Source organism: Amblyraja radiata, chromosome 4 (assembly GCF_010909765.2).
Source record: "Amblyraja radiata isolate CabotCenter1 chromosome 4, sAmbRad1.1.pri, whole genome shotgun sequence".
In the NCBI taxonomy this organism is placed as follows: Eukaryota; Metazoa; Chordata; class Chondrichthyes; order Rajiformes; family Rajidae; genus Amblyraja; species Amblyraja radiata.
Genome location: NC_045959.1, coordinates 116,975,860 through 116,993,956, shown reverse-complemented (window position 1 = coordinate 116,993,956; position 18,097 = coordinate 116,975,860). Strand labels below are relative to the sequence as shown.

At 46.0% G+C, this 18,097-nt stretch overlaps 1 protein-coding gene across 4 annotated transcripts in view; it reads left to right on the top strand.

Annotated features, from left to right (window-relative positions):
• The window catches only part of dhx30 (DExH-box helicase 30), a 63,141-nt gene that overhangs the window by 24,558 nt on the left and 20,486 nt on the right, over positions 1-18,097 (top strand). For all 4 annotated transcript variants that reach the window (XR_004411824.1, XM_033020326.1, XM_033020325.1 and 1 more), the window contains 4 exons: positions 3,713-4,546; positions 8,942-9,017; positions 12,607-12,711; positions 14,217-14,392. Coding sequence is in view for 3 of the 4 variants with exons in the window: in XM_033020326.1 (XP_032876217.1) it covers positions 3,713-4,546; positions 8,942-9,017; positions 12,607-12,711; positions 14,217-14,392 (1,191 nt within the window). In the remaining variant the exon portion in view is untranslated. The remainder of the gene's footprint in view (positions 1-3,712; positions 4,547-8,941; positions 9,018-12,606; positions 12,712-14,216; positions 14,393-18,097) is intronic.

Genomic DNA, 18,097 nt, shown 5'->3' with positions numbered 1-18,097 from the left:
TTCTGCTTGCAGCATTGAAGGTTATAGGAACACTTTCTTTAAACCTGTTTTTAAAAAATTGGAGTTTTGTTTAGACTGCATGGACATTGCCCCAATGGCCCACCAAGTCCACGCTGACCATTGATCACCCATTCACACTAGTTCTGTGTTATCCCACTTTTCCCAACAGCGATGTCAACATTTGAAACATGGAAGATCGACACGAAAGAAGAAGAGTGATCCCACTTTCGCATCTGCTTCCTAAGGGCAAATTACAGAGGCCAATTAGTGTAGGAAAGAACTGCAGATGCTGGTTTAACCTACAATCTCGCACGTCTTTGGGATGTGGGAGGAAAGCGGTGCACCCGGAGGAGTCCCGCGTGGTCACGGGGAGAAGGTTCAGACTTCACACAGACAGCATTCGAAGTCAGGATGTTTGGCTCTGTGAGGCAGCAGCTCTACCTGCTGATTTTCCCTATCATTTTGGAAGAGTAACTGAGAAGCATTTGAAATATTGTGAGCAATTTTGAGCACCATATCTGACGAATGATGTGCTAGATCTGGAGAGGGTCCTGAGGAAGTTTATAAGAATGATCCCAGTAGTGAGTAGGTTAACCTGTGATGAGCGTATGTCAGCACTGGGCCTGTACTCGCTGGAGTTTAGAAGAATGAGGGGGGGCGGCTCAATGAAACATACAGAATAGTGAAAGGCTTGGATGTTTCCACTAGTGGGAGAGTCTTGGACTAGGGGTCATAGCCTCAGAATTAATGGACGTTCTTTGATGAAGTGAAATTTCTTTTGTCAGTGGTGATTCTGTGGACCAAGTCAGTGGATATTTTTAAGGCAGAGGTAGATAGATTTTTGATTTGTACTGGTGTCAGAAGTTATGGGGAGAATGGTGTTAGGAGGTAGATACATCAGCCATGGTTGAATAGCGAAGTAGACTTGATGGGCCAAATGGCCTAATTCTACTCCCATCACTTATGACCTGATCAAGCAGCTGTTTCCGCAAGATGGAGGATTGATATCCATCAGTCACAGATTTAAATTCACTGGCAACATTTAGAAGTGAGGGGTATATGGGCCAAATGCGACATGTAGATGGAGCAACTTGGTCAGCATGGGTAAGATAAGATGACGGACCTGTTTCTGTGCTCCAGGACTGATGACCCGTCTGTAATTACACTCAATCCAAAACTGCAAATTCACCTCAGAATCCAAATGCGTTAGTTTGGAATCCAGGAGTTGATCAGACCTTGGGGGCACCTACTTTTGTACCTCTTCCCCGCAGCTGACAGATTGCAGCAGAGACTGGGAGGTGATGAGTGAAGATTCAGGTTCTGTAATCTGACAGGAAAGGGTGAAATATGGAATGGAAGATGGCAGATAGGGACAACAGGGGAGGGCAGGGGTGGGGGAAACGGGATCCAGTGTATAGGAGGAGAGGGTAAAAGAAACGGTGACACGGGCTGGCGGAAAGTTGGAAAGTAGGGGGTGTGTGAGAGGACCAGTGAAACGAGGCAGGATGAAGGGACAGAGGGATTGCGGGTTACCTGAAGTGGGACAATTCAATAATCTCGCTGTTGGATTATGAGGTGTTGTTCCTCCAGTTTACTTCGGGCTAATGAATACAACTCTGCCAATGTAACAACTTAATAAACAAACCTTTGGTGCTGAGAGCTGTGAGGAACGGAAATTCATGTTCATAAGTGATAGGAGCAAAATTAGACCATTCGGCCCATCAAGTTACACTGCCATTCAATCATGACTGACCAAGGCAAATTCCTTGTCTGTGAATACTTGGCCAATAAACTTATTCATTTATTCGTTTATTCATTCATTCATTCATTCATTCATTCATCTTCCCCTCCTAACCCCATTCTCCTGCCTTCTCCCCATAAGCCCTGACACCCTCTGAAATGGGTGTAGCGGGATCAGTTTTTTTTTTAAACGGCTAACATAAGCACAATGGGCTGAATGTGCTATATAGTCCTGTGCTGTACAGCGGTAGAGTCATACAGTGAGAAAACAAGCTGCTTAGTACAGATGCTTCCTTACAGCACAAGACATTCGGGTTCGATCCTGACTACGGGTGCTGTCTGTGTGGAGTTTGTACGTTCTCCCTGTGACCCCGTGGGTTTTTCCTGGGTGCTCCGGTTTCCTCCCACATACAAAAGACGTGCAGTTTGTAGGTTAATTGGCTTCTGCAAATTGTTCCTAGTGTGTAGGATAGTGTTAATGTATGGGTGATTGTGGTCAGTGCAGACTCGGTGGGCCAAAGGGCCAGTTTCCATACTGTATCTCGAAACTAAACTGCAGTAAATTCTATCAAACTCTAGGTGGCCAGCAATGGCTGCCTGGCCAACTGTCTTTCTGTCCCTTCCTTCTCTGTTGTTTTATAGTATGTGTTAAATGTATGTTTTAGTGTTCTTTAGCTTGTTTTATGTCGGGGGGTGAAAGGGGAAACTTTTTTAAAATCTCTTGCCTCGACGGAGATGTGATTTTTTTCCGTATCGTATCTCCGTCCGCGCTGCGGCCTAACATTGAGGAGTTGTCGGCCTCTGCTGGCGATCGAATTCGGAAGCTCCAACTGCGGGAGCCTGCGGACTTACCATCATGGAGCGTCCGATCCCTGCCTCGGAGCTCCAACCGCGGGAGCCTGCGGTCTTTAACATTGTGGAGCTCGTGATCCCAGGTTCGAGACCGACTTCGGGAGCTCCAGGCCGCAGGAGCATCGATCGCCCCGACTCCGAATAGTTCGACGGCCCCGACCGCGGGAGAAAATGAGGGAAGAAGATTAGACTTTATTGCCTTCCATCACAGTGAGGAACGTGGGGAATCCGCTGTGGTGGATGTTTATGTTAACTTTTATGTAGTTGTGTGTCTTGTTGCTTATTTTCTAGTATGGCTGTACGGTAAATCGAATATCACTGTACCTTAAATGGTGCATGTGACAATAAAAGTCCTTTGAAACCCTTTGAAACCTTTGAACTTGATAAAGCAAGATTACTTGAGGATGATACTGAGAGAATAGAACATAGAACAGTACAGGAACAGGCCCTTCGGCCCACAATCTCTGTGTCGAACACGATGCCAAGGCCAACTCTTATGTGCCTGCACATAATCCAAAACACTGCATATCCATGTGTGTATCTAAAAGTCTCTTAAATGCCTCTGGAAAAGAAAGGACAAATATATATATTTGTATTTTGTCTTTCAAACACCTAATATTCATCCAATTTTGTTTCAGTTGGGTGGCGCAGCGGGTAGAGCAGCTGCCTCACAGCGCCTGAGATCCGGGTTTGATCCTGACTACGGGTGCTGTTTGTGCGGAGTCTCTACATTCTCCCTGTGACTGGGTTTCCTCCGGGTCCTCTGGTTTACTCCTTCATTCAAAGACGGGGGTTTGTAGGTAAATTGCCTCTCTGAACATTCCCCCTGCTGTGTAGAATGCAAAAGTGTGATACATAGAATTAATATAAACAGGTGATCGATGGTCAGCGTGGACTCGATGGGCCGAAGGGTCTGTTTCCACACTGTATCTCTAAAATCAAAACAAAAATTAATTGAACCAAGCTTGGGCATCCAGAGGGAATGAATAGAAAATGTATAAATTACCTTTTACATTTTTTTTTGCATTTTCTGTGACATCTTTAGAATGTTCTTAGCAAGCAGAGGAATGTAGCTGACATTTTTGTTCTTCCTCCACTTTCTTCCCCGTTTCTCCCACAGTACGCAGTGAAAACAGCACCTGACCTCTATGACTTTAAACGCAGACCCATCCGCTGTGACCAGGAGATTGTGAATCCAGAGTCTAACTTTGATATGATTCGTGATGCCATCACAGGAGATGCTTATGTCCCAATGTCTCACGGAGAGGTTGAGCGCATTAACCAGAGATTGCTCTGGCTCTGGAGCAGATCCAGGCCAGGCAAGCTCAAGCCACTACCCGTTGACTCTCACAAGGAAGCGATCATCTCTACCATTGAGGAAAACCGGGTTGTGGTCATATCGGGATCAACGGGATGTGGGAAGACCACTAGGATCCCGCAGTTCATATTGGAGAAGTTTGTCATGGACCAGCGAGGAGCTCGCTGCAACATACTGATAACCCAGCCCCGGCGCATCAGTGCTGTGTCCGTGGGCCAGAGGGTGGGCTACGAGATGGGTCCAGCCCTCAAGAAGAATGTGGGCTACCAGGTGCGGCTGGAGAGCATGCTGCCCACCCGGGGAGGGGCCCTCTTGTTCTGCACCGTCGGCATCCTCCTGAAGAAAATGCAAGGCAACCCCTCGCTGGAAGGTGTCAGCCACATCATCGTGGACGAAGTCCACGAACGGGATGTCAACACCGACTTCCTGCTCATCCTTCTGAAGAACGTGATGGAGGCCAACCCCGAGCTTAAGATCATCCTGATGAGTGCCACCAGCGACACGGAGCGCATATCAGAGTACTACGGGGATTGCCCCGTGGTGACTATACCAGGCTTCATGTACCCGGTCAAGGAATATTACCTCGATGACATTCTGCCCACACTGGGGCAAAAGAAGACCGTTCAGCTCAAGCGAGTAAGTGGTGTGGTTAACAAATACACTTGGATTGATTTTGTAAGAAGGAACTGCAGATGCTGGTTTACATCGAAGATAGACGTAAAGCACTGGAGTAACTCGGCGGGACAGGCAGCATCTCTGGAGAGAAGGAATTGGTGACGTTTCAGGTCTGAAGAAGGGTCTCAACCTGAAACGTCATCTCTTCCTTTTCTCCAGAGATGCTGCCTGACCCGCAAAGTTACTCCAGCATTTTGTGTCTATCAACTTGAATTGATTATTTGAAAGATAGATAGATAGATAAAGAGCAAATCTGGCTGAGGGTGCTGGAGGTTGGGAATGAATAGTGGGGTCAGGACATCTGGTAATCCTCTGCTTTTCACTGATCCCTTGGGAAACAAGATGGTCCAGGGTTTCAGAAAGAATGTGCTTCCTTTGAAGAATAGGGCTTGATTCATTCTAGTTCGGTGATGAAAGAACTTTAGACTGAACATTCCTGGCACTGGTAAAGCAGTGATGTATGCTGACGTGTGGTGCTTCAATGTTTAAGAGAAGTGGTACATTGAACTACATCAGTCAGGGTGTTAAGTACACAGTTTTGCTATAAATCAGCATCTGCAGTTTCTGTATAAACCAGCCTCTGCAGTTCCTTCCTATACACGTGGAGGAAAGAACTGCAGATGCTGGTTTCAATCGAAGATAGACGCAAAATGCTGGAGTAACCCAGCGGATCAGGCAGCATCTCTGGAGAGAAGGAATGGGTGACATTTCGGGTCGAGACCCTTCTTCAGACTGATGTCAGGGGAGTGGGCGGGACAGATATAGAATGTAGTCGGAGACAGTAAGACTGGTGGGAGAACTGGGAAGGGGGAGGGGATGGAGAGAGGGAAAGCAAGGGCTATTTGAAGTTAGAGAAGTCACTGTTCATACCGCTGGGGTGTAAACTGCCCAAGCAAAATATAAGCTGTAGATGTTGTGTACATGGACTTCAGTAAGGTGTTCGACAAAGTGCCGCATGGTAGGCTGCTCTGGAAGGTTAGATCGCATAGGAGCCAAGGGGAGATAGCAGAATGGATAGCAAATTGGCCCCATGGAAGGAAGGAATGGTGATGGTGAACGGTTGCTCCTTGGACTGGAGGCCTGTGACTAGTGTGCCTCAGGGTTCAGTTGGTCCCGTTACTGTTTGTCATCTACATCAATGATTTGGATGAGAACATACAGGGCAAGATTAGCAAGTTTGCTGATGATACAAAAGTGAGTGGTTTTGCAGATAGTGAAGATGGTTGTGAAAGATTGCAGCAGGATCTGGATCGATTGGCCAGGTGGGCGGAGGAATGTTTGATGGAATTTAATACAGAGAAGTGTGAGGTATTGCATTTTGGAATGTCTAACAAGGGCAGGGCCTACACAGTAAATGGTAGACTTCATGATAGTGTTGTAGAGCGGAGGGATCTAGCAGTACAGGTGCATGTTTCCTTGAAGGTGGAGTCGCAGGTAGATAAGGCGGTCAAAAAGGCTTTTGGCACTTTGGCCTTCATCAGTCAGAGTATTGAGTACAGAAGTTGGGAGGTCATGTTGCAGTTGTACAAGACGTTGGTGAGACCGCATTTAGAATATAGTGTTCAGTTCTGGGCACCATGTTATAGGAAAGATATAACCATGTTATTGACCATGTTATTGTCAAGCTGGAAAGGGTTCAGAAAACATTTACAAGGATGTTACCAGGACTAGAGGGTGTGAGCTATTGGGAGAGGTGTAGCTGTGTGGGCGAGTTGGGCCGAAGGACCTGTTTCCACATTGTATCACTCTATGACTCCATGATATAGGTCCTTCCTATATAGCATTGTCTGCTTCACTGCTCAAGGCATGTGTACTTTGAAATTCTCCTCTCTGATATGAGTTCTGTGAGACCCTCTCTCACTGCTCCCCCACTGTGATTCTGGCCTATTCCTGTCTTTAGTCCCGTCCCCCACAGCCCACCTTCAGTCTGAAGAAGCGTTCCGACCCGAAACATCACCCATCCTTTTTCTCCAGAGGTGCTGCCTGACCCGCTGAGTTACTCCAGCCCTTTGTACCTATGTTAAGTATAGAAGTTAGCATGTTATGTTACAGTTGTTCAAGATGTTGATGAGCGTATTTGGAGTATTGTGTTCAATATTGATCCCCCTACTATAGGAAGGTTGTTGTTAAGCAGGATGGGGTGCAGAGAAGACTTAGGAAAATGTTGCCAGACTAGGACTTTATTCCTTGGAATGCAGCAGGCTAAGGGGCGGTCTGAGAGAGATATAAAATCATGAGGGGAATAGATAGGGTGAATGCACAAGGTCTTTTTACCCAGGGTTGGGGAATCAAGAACCAGAGAACATAAGTTTAAGGTGATAGGGGAAAGATTTAATAAGAGCCCGAGGGCAACATTTTCACTCAGACTGTGGTCATAAGTGATAGCAGAATTAGGCCATTCGGCCCATCAAATCTACTCCGCCATTCAATCATGGTTGATCTACCTTTCCCTTTCAAATCCATTCTCCTGCGTTCTCCCCATAACCACTGACACCATTATTAATTAGGAATCTGGCAATCTCCACCATACAAATATCCATTGACAGCCTCCTCTGCCGTCTGTGGCAATGAAGTCCACAGATTCACCACACTCTGACTAAAGAAATTCCTCCTCATCTCCTTTTTAAAGGTAAGTGCCCTCTGTTCCTAGACTCCCTCTAGTGGAAACATGGTTTCCACATTTACTCTATCCAGGCCTTTCACTAGTTGGTAATGGTAGGTAACAGTGGTGGTGAGCTTCCAGCGGAGCTAGTTGAGACAGATAATACAACAGCATTTAAAAGGTGCTTGGACAGGTACATGGATACAAAATAGTTAGAGGGATAAGGGCCAAACGTGACTAGCTGAGATGAGGCTCATTGGTTGAAATGGACGAGTAGTCTGGGCGGCCTGTTTGCGTGTTGTATGACTCTGTGCCTCTTAACAATCGTGATGCTCTGCATTTATTGTGTGTATTCACACTGAAAATCACGATCGTGGCCCCTCATTGTATAAGCTTTCAGTCCTTTTCCAGGAAAATGTTGAACTAGGTTTACTGGATTCCAAATCAATAAAATCTTCACCTAAAACTGAGCAGGATTTTATTGATTAGAAATCCAGTAAGCCTTATAAAAAATAACAAGGAAAAGGGTGCCGTCATCATGATTAACTACTGAAGGCTAGGGATAGAATGGTGCAGTTGTCCAGGACATGTAGTTACAGTACCACAGGGTCCCACGTGATGAGACCAATGGGAAGAATGTACCATGATAGTAGCAGTGGTAACTCTTGTGGGCAAACTTACCGAATAGTGAAAGGCTTGGATGATGTGGAGAGGATGTTTCCACTAGTGGGAGAGTCTAGGACTAAAGATCATAGCCTCAGAATGAAAGGATCTTCCTTTAGGAAGGAGATGAGGAGGAATTTCTTTACTCTGCTGAATCTGTGGAATCCTTTGCCACAGAAGGCTGTGGAGGCCAAGTCAGTTCACCCTCCAACGTGCCTACTTCTCGTATCTGACGTCTCCAGCGACTCCCTCCCGGTACTCAATGGCACCCAACCTAGGCGACTATTTGCATGCTAACCACAGGAGCAGATCTACAATCACATATCACAATCGCTCCACATTCTTAAATCTCGATTTTTACAGCAAAATTTCTTATTTTATCTATGATCTTACCTTGCACCAAACGTTATTCCCTTATCATGTATCTATACACTGTAAATCAGGGGTCGGCAACCGGGCCGAATGTGGCCCATAACCCGAAATCATCCGGCCTGCAGGCGGATTTTTTTTTCCCCGTAATCCGGAGCGCCGAGCTCTGGCTATACCGCATCCTACGCAAAGCCGCCGGCACGCCCACGCACCTTCTGTAAACACGTTTAAGAAAGAACTGCAGATGCTGGAAAAATCGAAGGTAGACAAAAATGCTGGAGAAACTCAGCCGGTGAGACATGAGGCTGCCTCATCCACTGAGTTTCTGCAGCATTTTGTCTACCTTCTGTGAACACGTGATTTGATGCCTGCCATCCGGGCCGGGATCTTTATGTACACGTGATAGATGTGGCCCGCCATCCGCTCACAGACATGCGTCCTGGCCCCTATGCAGAAAAAGGTTGCCCACCCCTGCTGTAAATGGATCAATTGTAATCATGTATTGTCTTTCTGCTGACTGGTTAGCACGCAACAAAAACTTTTCACTGTTCCTCAGTACATGTGACAATAAACTAAACTGAACTGAACCGCGGCCCAATGAGCTTTTGGGTCCTATGTGAGGGAATCGTGGCCACAGGCTTGTCGGGATCTTATTAGTGACAATTGTGTATCGTGTTTGGCTGTAATAATAATTATCGTTATTGTTTTGTGGTGTCTGACAGGACGAGGAGGACCCAACCCCTGACCTTGACTTGGTCACTAACACAATCATGCATATTGATCGGCATGCTGAACCTGGTAAGAAAAACCTGCTTTTGCTTTGAGGAACAGCACCTCATCTTCTGTAGTTGATATAGACAATGACGACGGTCCTCAAAAATGACAGCAGGCTTTTCGTCAGCTTGGCCAGTGGGCTGAGGAATGGCCAATGGAGTTTCATGCAGATAAGTGTGAGGTGTTGCATTTTGAGAAGTCAAAGCAGGGCAGGGCCTTCACAGTGAATGGCAGGACTCTGAGGAGTGTTGGAGAGCAGAGGGACTCAGGAGTACAGGTAATAGTTCCCTGAAAGTAACATCACAGGGACTTAGGGTGGGCAAGAAGGCTTTAGGTACATTGGCCGTTATCAGTCAGGGTATTGAGTCCAGACCCAAAACGTCACCCGTTCTTTTTCTCCAGACATGGTGCCTGACCCGTTTAGTTACTCCAGCATCTTTGGTATAAACTAGCATCTGTGGTTCCTTGTTCCTATATATTGAGTATAGAAGTTGGGATTGTTGCAGTTGTACAATATGTTGTTGAGGCAACTCTTGGAGTATTGTGTTTCGTTTTTATCACCCTGCGAGAGGAGGGATGTCGTTAAACTGTTGAGGATGTTTTCTAGGACTGGAAGGTCTGAGCTATAGAGAGAGGTTGAGCAGACTGGGACTCTAATCCTTGCAGCGTAGTAGAATGAGGGATCTTACAGAGGTGTACAGAATCGTGAGAGGAATAGATCGGGTAAACGCACAGAGTCTCTTGCCCAGAGTAGGGGAATCAAGAACCAGAGGACATATGCTGATGGTGCGTGGGGATAGGACAGGTTAAGGGGGATATGGACCAAATGCAGGCGGGTGAGACTAGTGTAGATGGGACATGTTGGCCGGTGTGCGCAAGTTGGGCCGAAGGGCCTGTTTCCATGCTGTAAGTCTCTATGACTCTAAGCTTGAAAGAGTGCAGCAATAATTTACGAGGATGTTGCCAGGACTTGAGGGTTTGAGCTATAGGGAGAAGTTGAGCGGGCTAGGACTTTATCCCTTGGAGTGCAGGAGGCTGAGGGATGATCTTACAGAGGTGAATACAATCATTAGGGAATAGATAGGGTAGGCAAATCAAAACCAGGCGAACATATATTTAAGGTGAGAGGGACAAGATTTAATACAGACCTGAGAGGCAGCTATTTTACTCAGGGTAGTGGATGTATGGAACAAGCTGCCAGAGGAGGAAATCGAGGCAGGTACAATAACAGCATTTAAAAGACATTCGGACAGGTACATGAATAAGAAAGGTTTAGAGAGATATGATCCAGGCAGGCAAATGGGACTAGTTTAAATGGGGGCATCTTGGTCGGCAAGGAAGAGTTGGGCCAAAGGGCCTGTTTTCATGCTGTATCATTCCATGCCCCAAAAAGACAGACAGTATCATCACCCTGGCCACATTCTCATTTCATTCCTGCCATCGGGAAGAAGGTGCAAGAGACTGTAAACTGTAATGTCCAGGTGTAGGAACAGCTTGGTCCCTACAGCCACCTACTACAACCTCCAAATAAGCTCTGAACTATATTGACTTGGGGACATTATTTTTGGCTTTGCAAAACTGCTAAAGTCTATGTATTTATCTGTTTTTATATATGCCGAATATTTTTGTGTTTATTATGCGTTTTAGAGAGTATTATGTTTACATATCTGTTGTGCTGCCGCAAGGAAGAATTTCATCCTTCAGTTTCGGGACACATGGTCTGTGGAATTCTCTGCCTCAGAAGGCAGTGGAGGCCGGTTCTCTGGATGCTTTCAAGAGAGAGCTAGATAGGGCTCTTAACGATAGCGGAGTCAGGGGATATGGGGAGAAGGCAGGAACGGGGTACTGATTGGGATGATCAGCCATGATCACATTGAATGGCGGTGCTGGCTCGAAGAGCCAAATGGCCTACTCCTGCACCTAATGTCTATTGCCTATTGTCTATAAAACACTCCTGGCGCTTAACTTGAAGATAAATTGTTGGGACTATGATGTTTTTTTCCCTCTAGAAAATTGCTGCCTTCCCTCTCACACTGACACTCTGTTTGCAGAATGTAAAATTGCATGAATTGTATTAGAAACTAACCAGTCCAAGAGCTTTTACCTCTTTCTTCTGCCCCACACCCCACTCTATCACCTAGTTTCAGACAGTTTCCCCTTACAGTTTCTATACTCTGTATCTCGTTCTTCATTCCTCATCGGTTAATTTCAGTTCAGTTTAGTTTCCATTCACATGTACCGAGGTACAGTGTAAAGCTTTTGGGTTATCAGGGTGGTTTTGAAGGTTGGCATAAGGCTTTATATAGTCCTGTCTGGACTGACACTGTGTTTCTGGACAGTGAATTGATAAGCAGCATAGAAACATAGAAAAATAGGTACAGGAGTCGGCCATTCGGCCCCTCGAGCCAGCACTGCCATTCAATATGATCATGGCTGATCATCTAAAATCAGAACCCCGTTCCTGCTTTTTCCCCATATCCCTTAATTCCTTTAGCCCTAAGAGCTAAATCTAACTCTCTTGAAAACATCCAGTGAATTGGCGTCCACTGCCTTCTGTGGCAGAGAATTCCACAGATTCACAACTTTCTGGGTGAAAACGTTTGTCTTCATCTCAGTCAATAGACAATAGAAACATAGAAACATAGAAAATAGGTGCAGGAGTCGGCCATTCAGCCCTTCGAGCCTGCACCGCCATTCAATATGATCATGGCTGATCATCCAACTCAGTATCCCATCCCTGCCTTCTCTCCATCCCTTTAGCCACAAGGGCCACATCTAACTCCCTCTTAAATATAGCCAATGAACTGGCCTCAACTACCTTCTGTGGCAGAGAATTCCACAGATTTGTGTAAAAAATGATTTTCTCATCTCGGTCCTAAAAGACTTCCCTCTTATCCTTAAACTGTGACCCCTAGTTCTGGACTTCCCCAACATCGGGAATAATCTTCCTGCATCTAGCCTTTCCTGTTTTTGCCACCAAAGTGGATAACCTCACATTTATCCACATTATACTGCATCTGCCATGCATTTGCCCACTCACCCCTTATTCTTAACTGTGACCCCTGGTTCTGGACTCCCCCAACATCGGGAACATTTTTCCTGCATCTAGCCTGTATCTAGCCTGTTCAATCCTTTAAGAATTTTATAAGTTTCTATAAGATGCCCTCTCATCCTTCTAAATTCCAGTGAATACAAGCCCAGTCGACCCATTCTTTCATCTTGTCAGTCCCGCCATCCCGGGAATTAACCTGGTGAACCTACGCTGCATGAGTATGTGAAGTGTTCATATGGAGCACACTGTACATTGCAAATGGCCGCAACCGTGCACTGGGTTGCAGCCGTGATATTGGGTTGTATCTTGAGAAAGGAATTTATTCAATACCATAGGGTGAATTACTGCTAAGTGAAGCAAGAGCACTTTGTGTTGTAAGATTAAGAGTACCAGTGCTCGTGCTATCAAAGGACCACCACTTGAACATAGTACAGAAACACTTGCTATCTTGAATGAAGAGGAGGCAATTACATTGATTGAAGAGGTGAAGCTGACGGAAGCCAGACTTTCATTCTGCTTTTAACTAACTAACTAACTAACTAACTCTTGTTTGATTTTTAGGGGGAATATTGTGTTTCTTGCCGGGTTGGCAAGAGATAAAAGGAGTTCAACAAAGGCTCCAGGAATGTCTTTCCACTAGAAAAGAAAACTGCATCATTTTACCAGGTGGGTGTTTGCACAAATCCATGGTGTGTTTGGATTAATAATAATAATAATGGATGGGATTTATATAGCGCCTTTCTAATACTCAAGGCGCTTTACATCGCATTATTCATTCACTCCTCAGTCACACTCGGTGGTGGTAAGCTACTTCTGTAGCCACAGCTGCCCTGGGGCAGACTGACGGAAGCGTGGCTGCCAATCTGCGCCTACGGCCCCTCCGACCACCACCAATCACTCACACACAGGCAAAGGTGGGTGAAGTGTCTTGCCCAAGGACACAACGACAGTATGCACTCCAAGCGGGATTCGAACCGGCTACCTTCCGGTTGCCAGCCGAACACTTATCCCATTGCGCCATCTGTCATCCCAATTGAACCTGAATCCCCCTGGGTTTACTCCCAGTCACCGAGAGGGAACGTTATAAAGTAGAAACAAGGAACTGCAGATGCTGGTTTACCAAGGAAAGACACATTATGCTGGAGTAGTTCAGAGGGTCAGGCAGCATCCCTGGATGCTGTCTGTGTGGAGTTTACGCGTTCTCCCTGTGACAACGTGGGTTTGTTCCAGGTGCCCCAGTTTCCTCCCGCATCTCAAAGACGTGCGGGTTGTAGGTTAATTGATCTCTTTAAAATTGCCCCCAGTGTGTAGGGAGTGGATGAGATAACATGGAACTAGTGTGAGCGGGTGATCGATGGTCGGCGTGGACACAGTAGGGGTGAAAAGCCCGCTGCTGTACTTCAAACCAATTATTATACCTAAAGCACTTTAATAGTGTTTTTAGCATAATGTACAATAGGGGGAGAAGGCAGGAGAATGGGGTTGAGAAGGAAAGAGAAATCAGCCATGATTGAGTGGCAGAGTTAATTTTGCTCCTTTGACTCATGAACTTATAGTTAGTTAGTTTAGTTTATTGTCACATGTACTGGGGTACAGTGAAAAGCTTTTGTTTCGTGCTAACCAGTCAGCGGAAAGGCTATACGTGATTACAATCAAGTTATATGCAGTGTACAGACACATGATAAAGGGAATAACGTTTAGTGCAAGATAAAGTAAAGGTAAAGTCCGATCAAAGATAGTCCAAGGGTCTCCAATGAGGTAGATAGTAGCTCAGGGCTGCTCTCCAGTTGTTGGTAGGATGGTTCTGTTGCCTGATAACAGCTTACGGGTGGCGCAGCGGTATAGTTGCTGCCTTACAGCACCAGAGATCGGGGTTCGATCCTAGACATGGGTGCCGTCTGTACGGAGTTTATACGTTCTCCCCACGACTCCGGTTTCCTCCCACACCAAAGACGTACAGGTTTGTAGGTTAATTGGCTTTGGTATAATTGGAAATTGTCCCTCGTGTGTGTGTAGGATAGTGTTAGCGTGCGGGGATCGCTGGTTGGCGCAGACTCAGTTGTCCGAGAGGCTTGTTATCTTGAAACTAAACTAAATTAAACTCAACTCATGAACTTAGGAAAATGTTTCCAAGTGACAAGTGTTTGAGTGCGGGTCATTTCTTCTCACAGTTCACTCCAACATCCCAGTAATGGACCAACAAGAGATCTTCCACCAGCCACCACCTGGAATGAGGAAAATAGTGCTGGCAACAAACATTGCAGAGACGTCAATAACTATTGATGATATTGTACATGTCGTTGACACAGGCTGTCACAAAGAGCAGCGCTATGATCTCAGGACAAAGGTAACCTTGCTTACTCATTCCCCTTTTTCTTCAATTATATAGAATAAAAACATAGAAAATAGGTGCAGGAGTCGACCATTCGGCCCTTCGTGCCAGCACCGCCATTCAACATGATCATGGCTGATCATCCAAAATCAGTACCCTGTCCCTGCTTTCTCCCCATATCCCTTGATTCTGTTAGCCCTATGAGCTATATCTAACTATGTCTTGAAAACATTCAGTGAATTGGCCCCCACTGTCTTCTGCGGCAGAGAATTCCACAGATTCACAACTCTGGGTGAAAACGTTTTTTCTCATCTCAGTCCTTTTCGTTGCGGGCTAGTTACTACTTCAGAGCAAATCACTTTGATATCTTGGTGAGAACTTTTTTAAATTTCAAAAATGAGCTTCATTCTCAATAAAAAATATATACAAAACAAAAAATGTGCAAAAACTCTTCATACATTGCCAGTCTATACATTTAGTAGTGTTTGCACCTATCTTTAAAGTAAACTCCCTTGCCACTCACTGGGGTGATATCCCTTCTATTGTTTGAGGGGCGTTCCCACCGGACTCTGCCCCCCAATGACCAGCAGTGGAAGAACCCCAGACTGGTCCTCCCCCACACAGCCTTGGCGTTGGCTGCACTGAGCTTCAGTGCATCCCTCAGCATGTACTTCTGTTGGCCTCATCCCCCTATGGACATCTCACTCTGCTGGGAGACCAACAGGGTTTCAAGCAGAACCAAAGAGCATATTTCACCGAGTTGGTGACCTTCCAGCAGCACTTGATGTCCGTCTCCGAATGTGTCCCTGGGAACAGACTGTAAATCCCCTGTTATGGAGCTGTTCGGGATGAACCAGAACCCTTGCATCCTTCTCCAGACCCTCTTTGCAAATCCACACTCAGTGAAGCGGTGGACTCGGTCTCCGTTCGGTAACGGCATCTCGAGGACAGCGTGCATTAATGATGGGTGCAATTTCTCAAGGGTTGAATTAAGATGGACTGAATGATCTTCCTTAGTCACCATGTTGACCTTGAAAGGGTTTTGATGATGATGATGTGTGTTTTTTCAGAGGATTTCCACCCCACTTTCCCACTGGTTTGGCCCCGAGACATTGAATTTACTGATTTTTCCACGCGTCCAGAGATTTGTAGAAACCGTTTTGCCAAACAATTGCGCTCGTCCAACAAGGCTTGCAAGATCTCCTTAACTCCCCTTCCCATTCCCACACTGACCTTTCTGTCCTGGGCCTCCTCCATTGCCAGAGTGAGGCCACACTATAACTGGAGGAACAGCATCTCTTATTCCACTTGGGCAGCTTGCATCCCAGCGAACATTGAATTCACCAATTTTGGGTAACTTATCTATAAACCACCCCTCCTATTTTTCCTCCTCTTCCCTGTGCCCTAAATGGATTCACACCCGTTTTCCTCCTTCCCCCACCGTCCTCTTCCACCTCTGCTCCTCCTTTGGCTTCACAATTCGCACCATTTCTATCCTTATTGCAGACTCTTTGTCTTTTCATCCCCCACCTACCTAACCACGCCCTCGCCACTGCTCACCGCTCACCATGTTATAGGAAAGATGTCAAGCTGGAAAGGGTACAGAGAAGATTTATCAGGATGTTGCCAGGACGAGAGGGTCTGAGCTATAGGGAGGATGAGTAGGATCGGACTATTCCTTGGATTGTAGGAGGGTGAAGGGCGATCTTGAGGTGTATAAAATCATGAGAGGAATAGATCGGGTAGATGCACAGTCTCTTGTCCAGAGTAGATGAATCAAGCACCAGAGGACATGCAGTAGGTTTATGGTGGTGGAAAAGATTTAATGGGAATCTAAAGGGTAACTTTTTCCACACAAATGAAGGTGGGTGTATGGAACAAGCAGCGAGAGGAGTTAGTTGAGGCAGGGACTATCCCAATGTTTAAGAAGCAGTTAGACAGGTGCATGGATTGGACAGGTTTGGAGGGATATGGACCAAACGCAGTCAAGAGGAACTAGTGTCGCTGAGGCATGTTGGCTGGTGTGGGCAAGTTGGTGTGACTATGACTCTCCAGGCTTTGTCCTGCCACTCCAGCTCACTCTCCCCCACCACAATCAGTGTGAAGAAATGTCCCTATCCATGTTCTCCAGAGATGTTGCCTGACCCGCTGAGTTACTCCAGCACTCTGTGAAACATCACTAATCCATGTTCTCCAGAGATGCTGCCTGACCCGCTGAGTTACTCCAGTACTCTGTGAAACGTCACCTAGCCATGTTCTCCACAGATGCTGCCTGACCCGCTGAGTTACTCCAGCACTCTGTGAAACGTCACCTATCCATGTTCTCCACAGATGCTGCCTGATCCGCTGAGTTACTCCAGCACTCTGTGAAACGTCACCTATCCATGTTCTCCACAGATGCTGCCTGACCCGCTGAGTTACTCCAGCACTTTGTCTTTTTTTTTTGCAGAAGCAAATTCTGTATTAGCACCACCCAATCAAAATGATCAGATAAAACCTTAATTTGAATGAGCTTTCTGACAATTCCTCAGTCGTATAACAGGGGGCACTGGTGAACAGTACTCTGAACCATCCAGTGGACGAGGAAAGCCTTGAGATATATTGCTGAAACAGTGAATGATGCTCCTGTTTACGGCAATCTTAAGTTCCATCTGAGGCATGGGAGATGACATCCTTTCCAAGATGTTGCAAAGGAACGTAAGTAGTAAGACGTTCAGATATTGGATTTAGATCCAAGGGATTTTGCAGATTAGTCTAAACTAGGTTGTCTTAGTAAAGGATAAATTGCAAAACATGTTTTGGTCAAGGAGAAATAAGGGAAAAGGAGGGAGCTACATTTATATTGTTGAATCTGAAAGCACTCTAGACGCTGTCAAGCATTTTTAAGTGTAATCACTGCTTTAATGTAAGGAATGATGGCAGTCAAGGATTTGCAGAGTAATGTTAAAATGACCAGGTCATTTGCTTGCTGCTGTTGGCTGGGGAGAAATGTTGATTGGAATATCTGGAAGATTTTTCCTCTGCGAGTCGTCAAGTTTTACATTTAGCTTTAAATTTGAGGTTAATCCCAGTATATTGGGAACTGGCCAACGCAGATGAATTGGGGTCAATCCTGCCTCTGAGTCCCCATGGCAACTACACAAACTAAAGTTGGGTATCTCTGCCGTATCACGATGGCCCAGCGGTAGAACTGCTGCCTTACAGTGCCAGAGTCCCGGGTTCGATCCTGACTACGGGTGCCGACTGTACGGAATTTTGTACGTTCTCCCCGTGACTGCGTGGGTTTTCTCCGGTTTCCTACCACACTCCAAAGACCTACAGGGTTGTAGGTTAATTGGCTTGGTATAATGGTAAATTGCCCCTAGTGTGTGTAGGATAGTGCTAGTGTGCAGGGGTCGCTTGTTGGTGCGGACTCGGTGGGCCAAAGGGCCTGTTTCTATTGTCTATTTGAGGCCTTTATCGTAAAAAACAAACTGAAAACTCTTGGTGGCATTTAATACCTCATTAAATGAGCTGCGTGGTTGTAAAAACAATCAACTGGGCACCAAGAAATAGACAATAGGTGCAGGAGTCGGCCATTCTGCCCTTCGAGCCAGCCATTCAATGTGATCATGGCTGATCATCCACAATCAGTACCCCGTTCCTGCCTTCTCCCCATATCCTCTGACTCTGCTATTTTTAAGAGCCCTATCTAGCTCTCTCTTGAAAGCATCCAGAGAA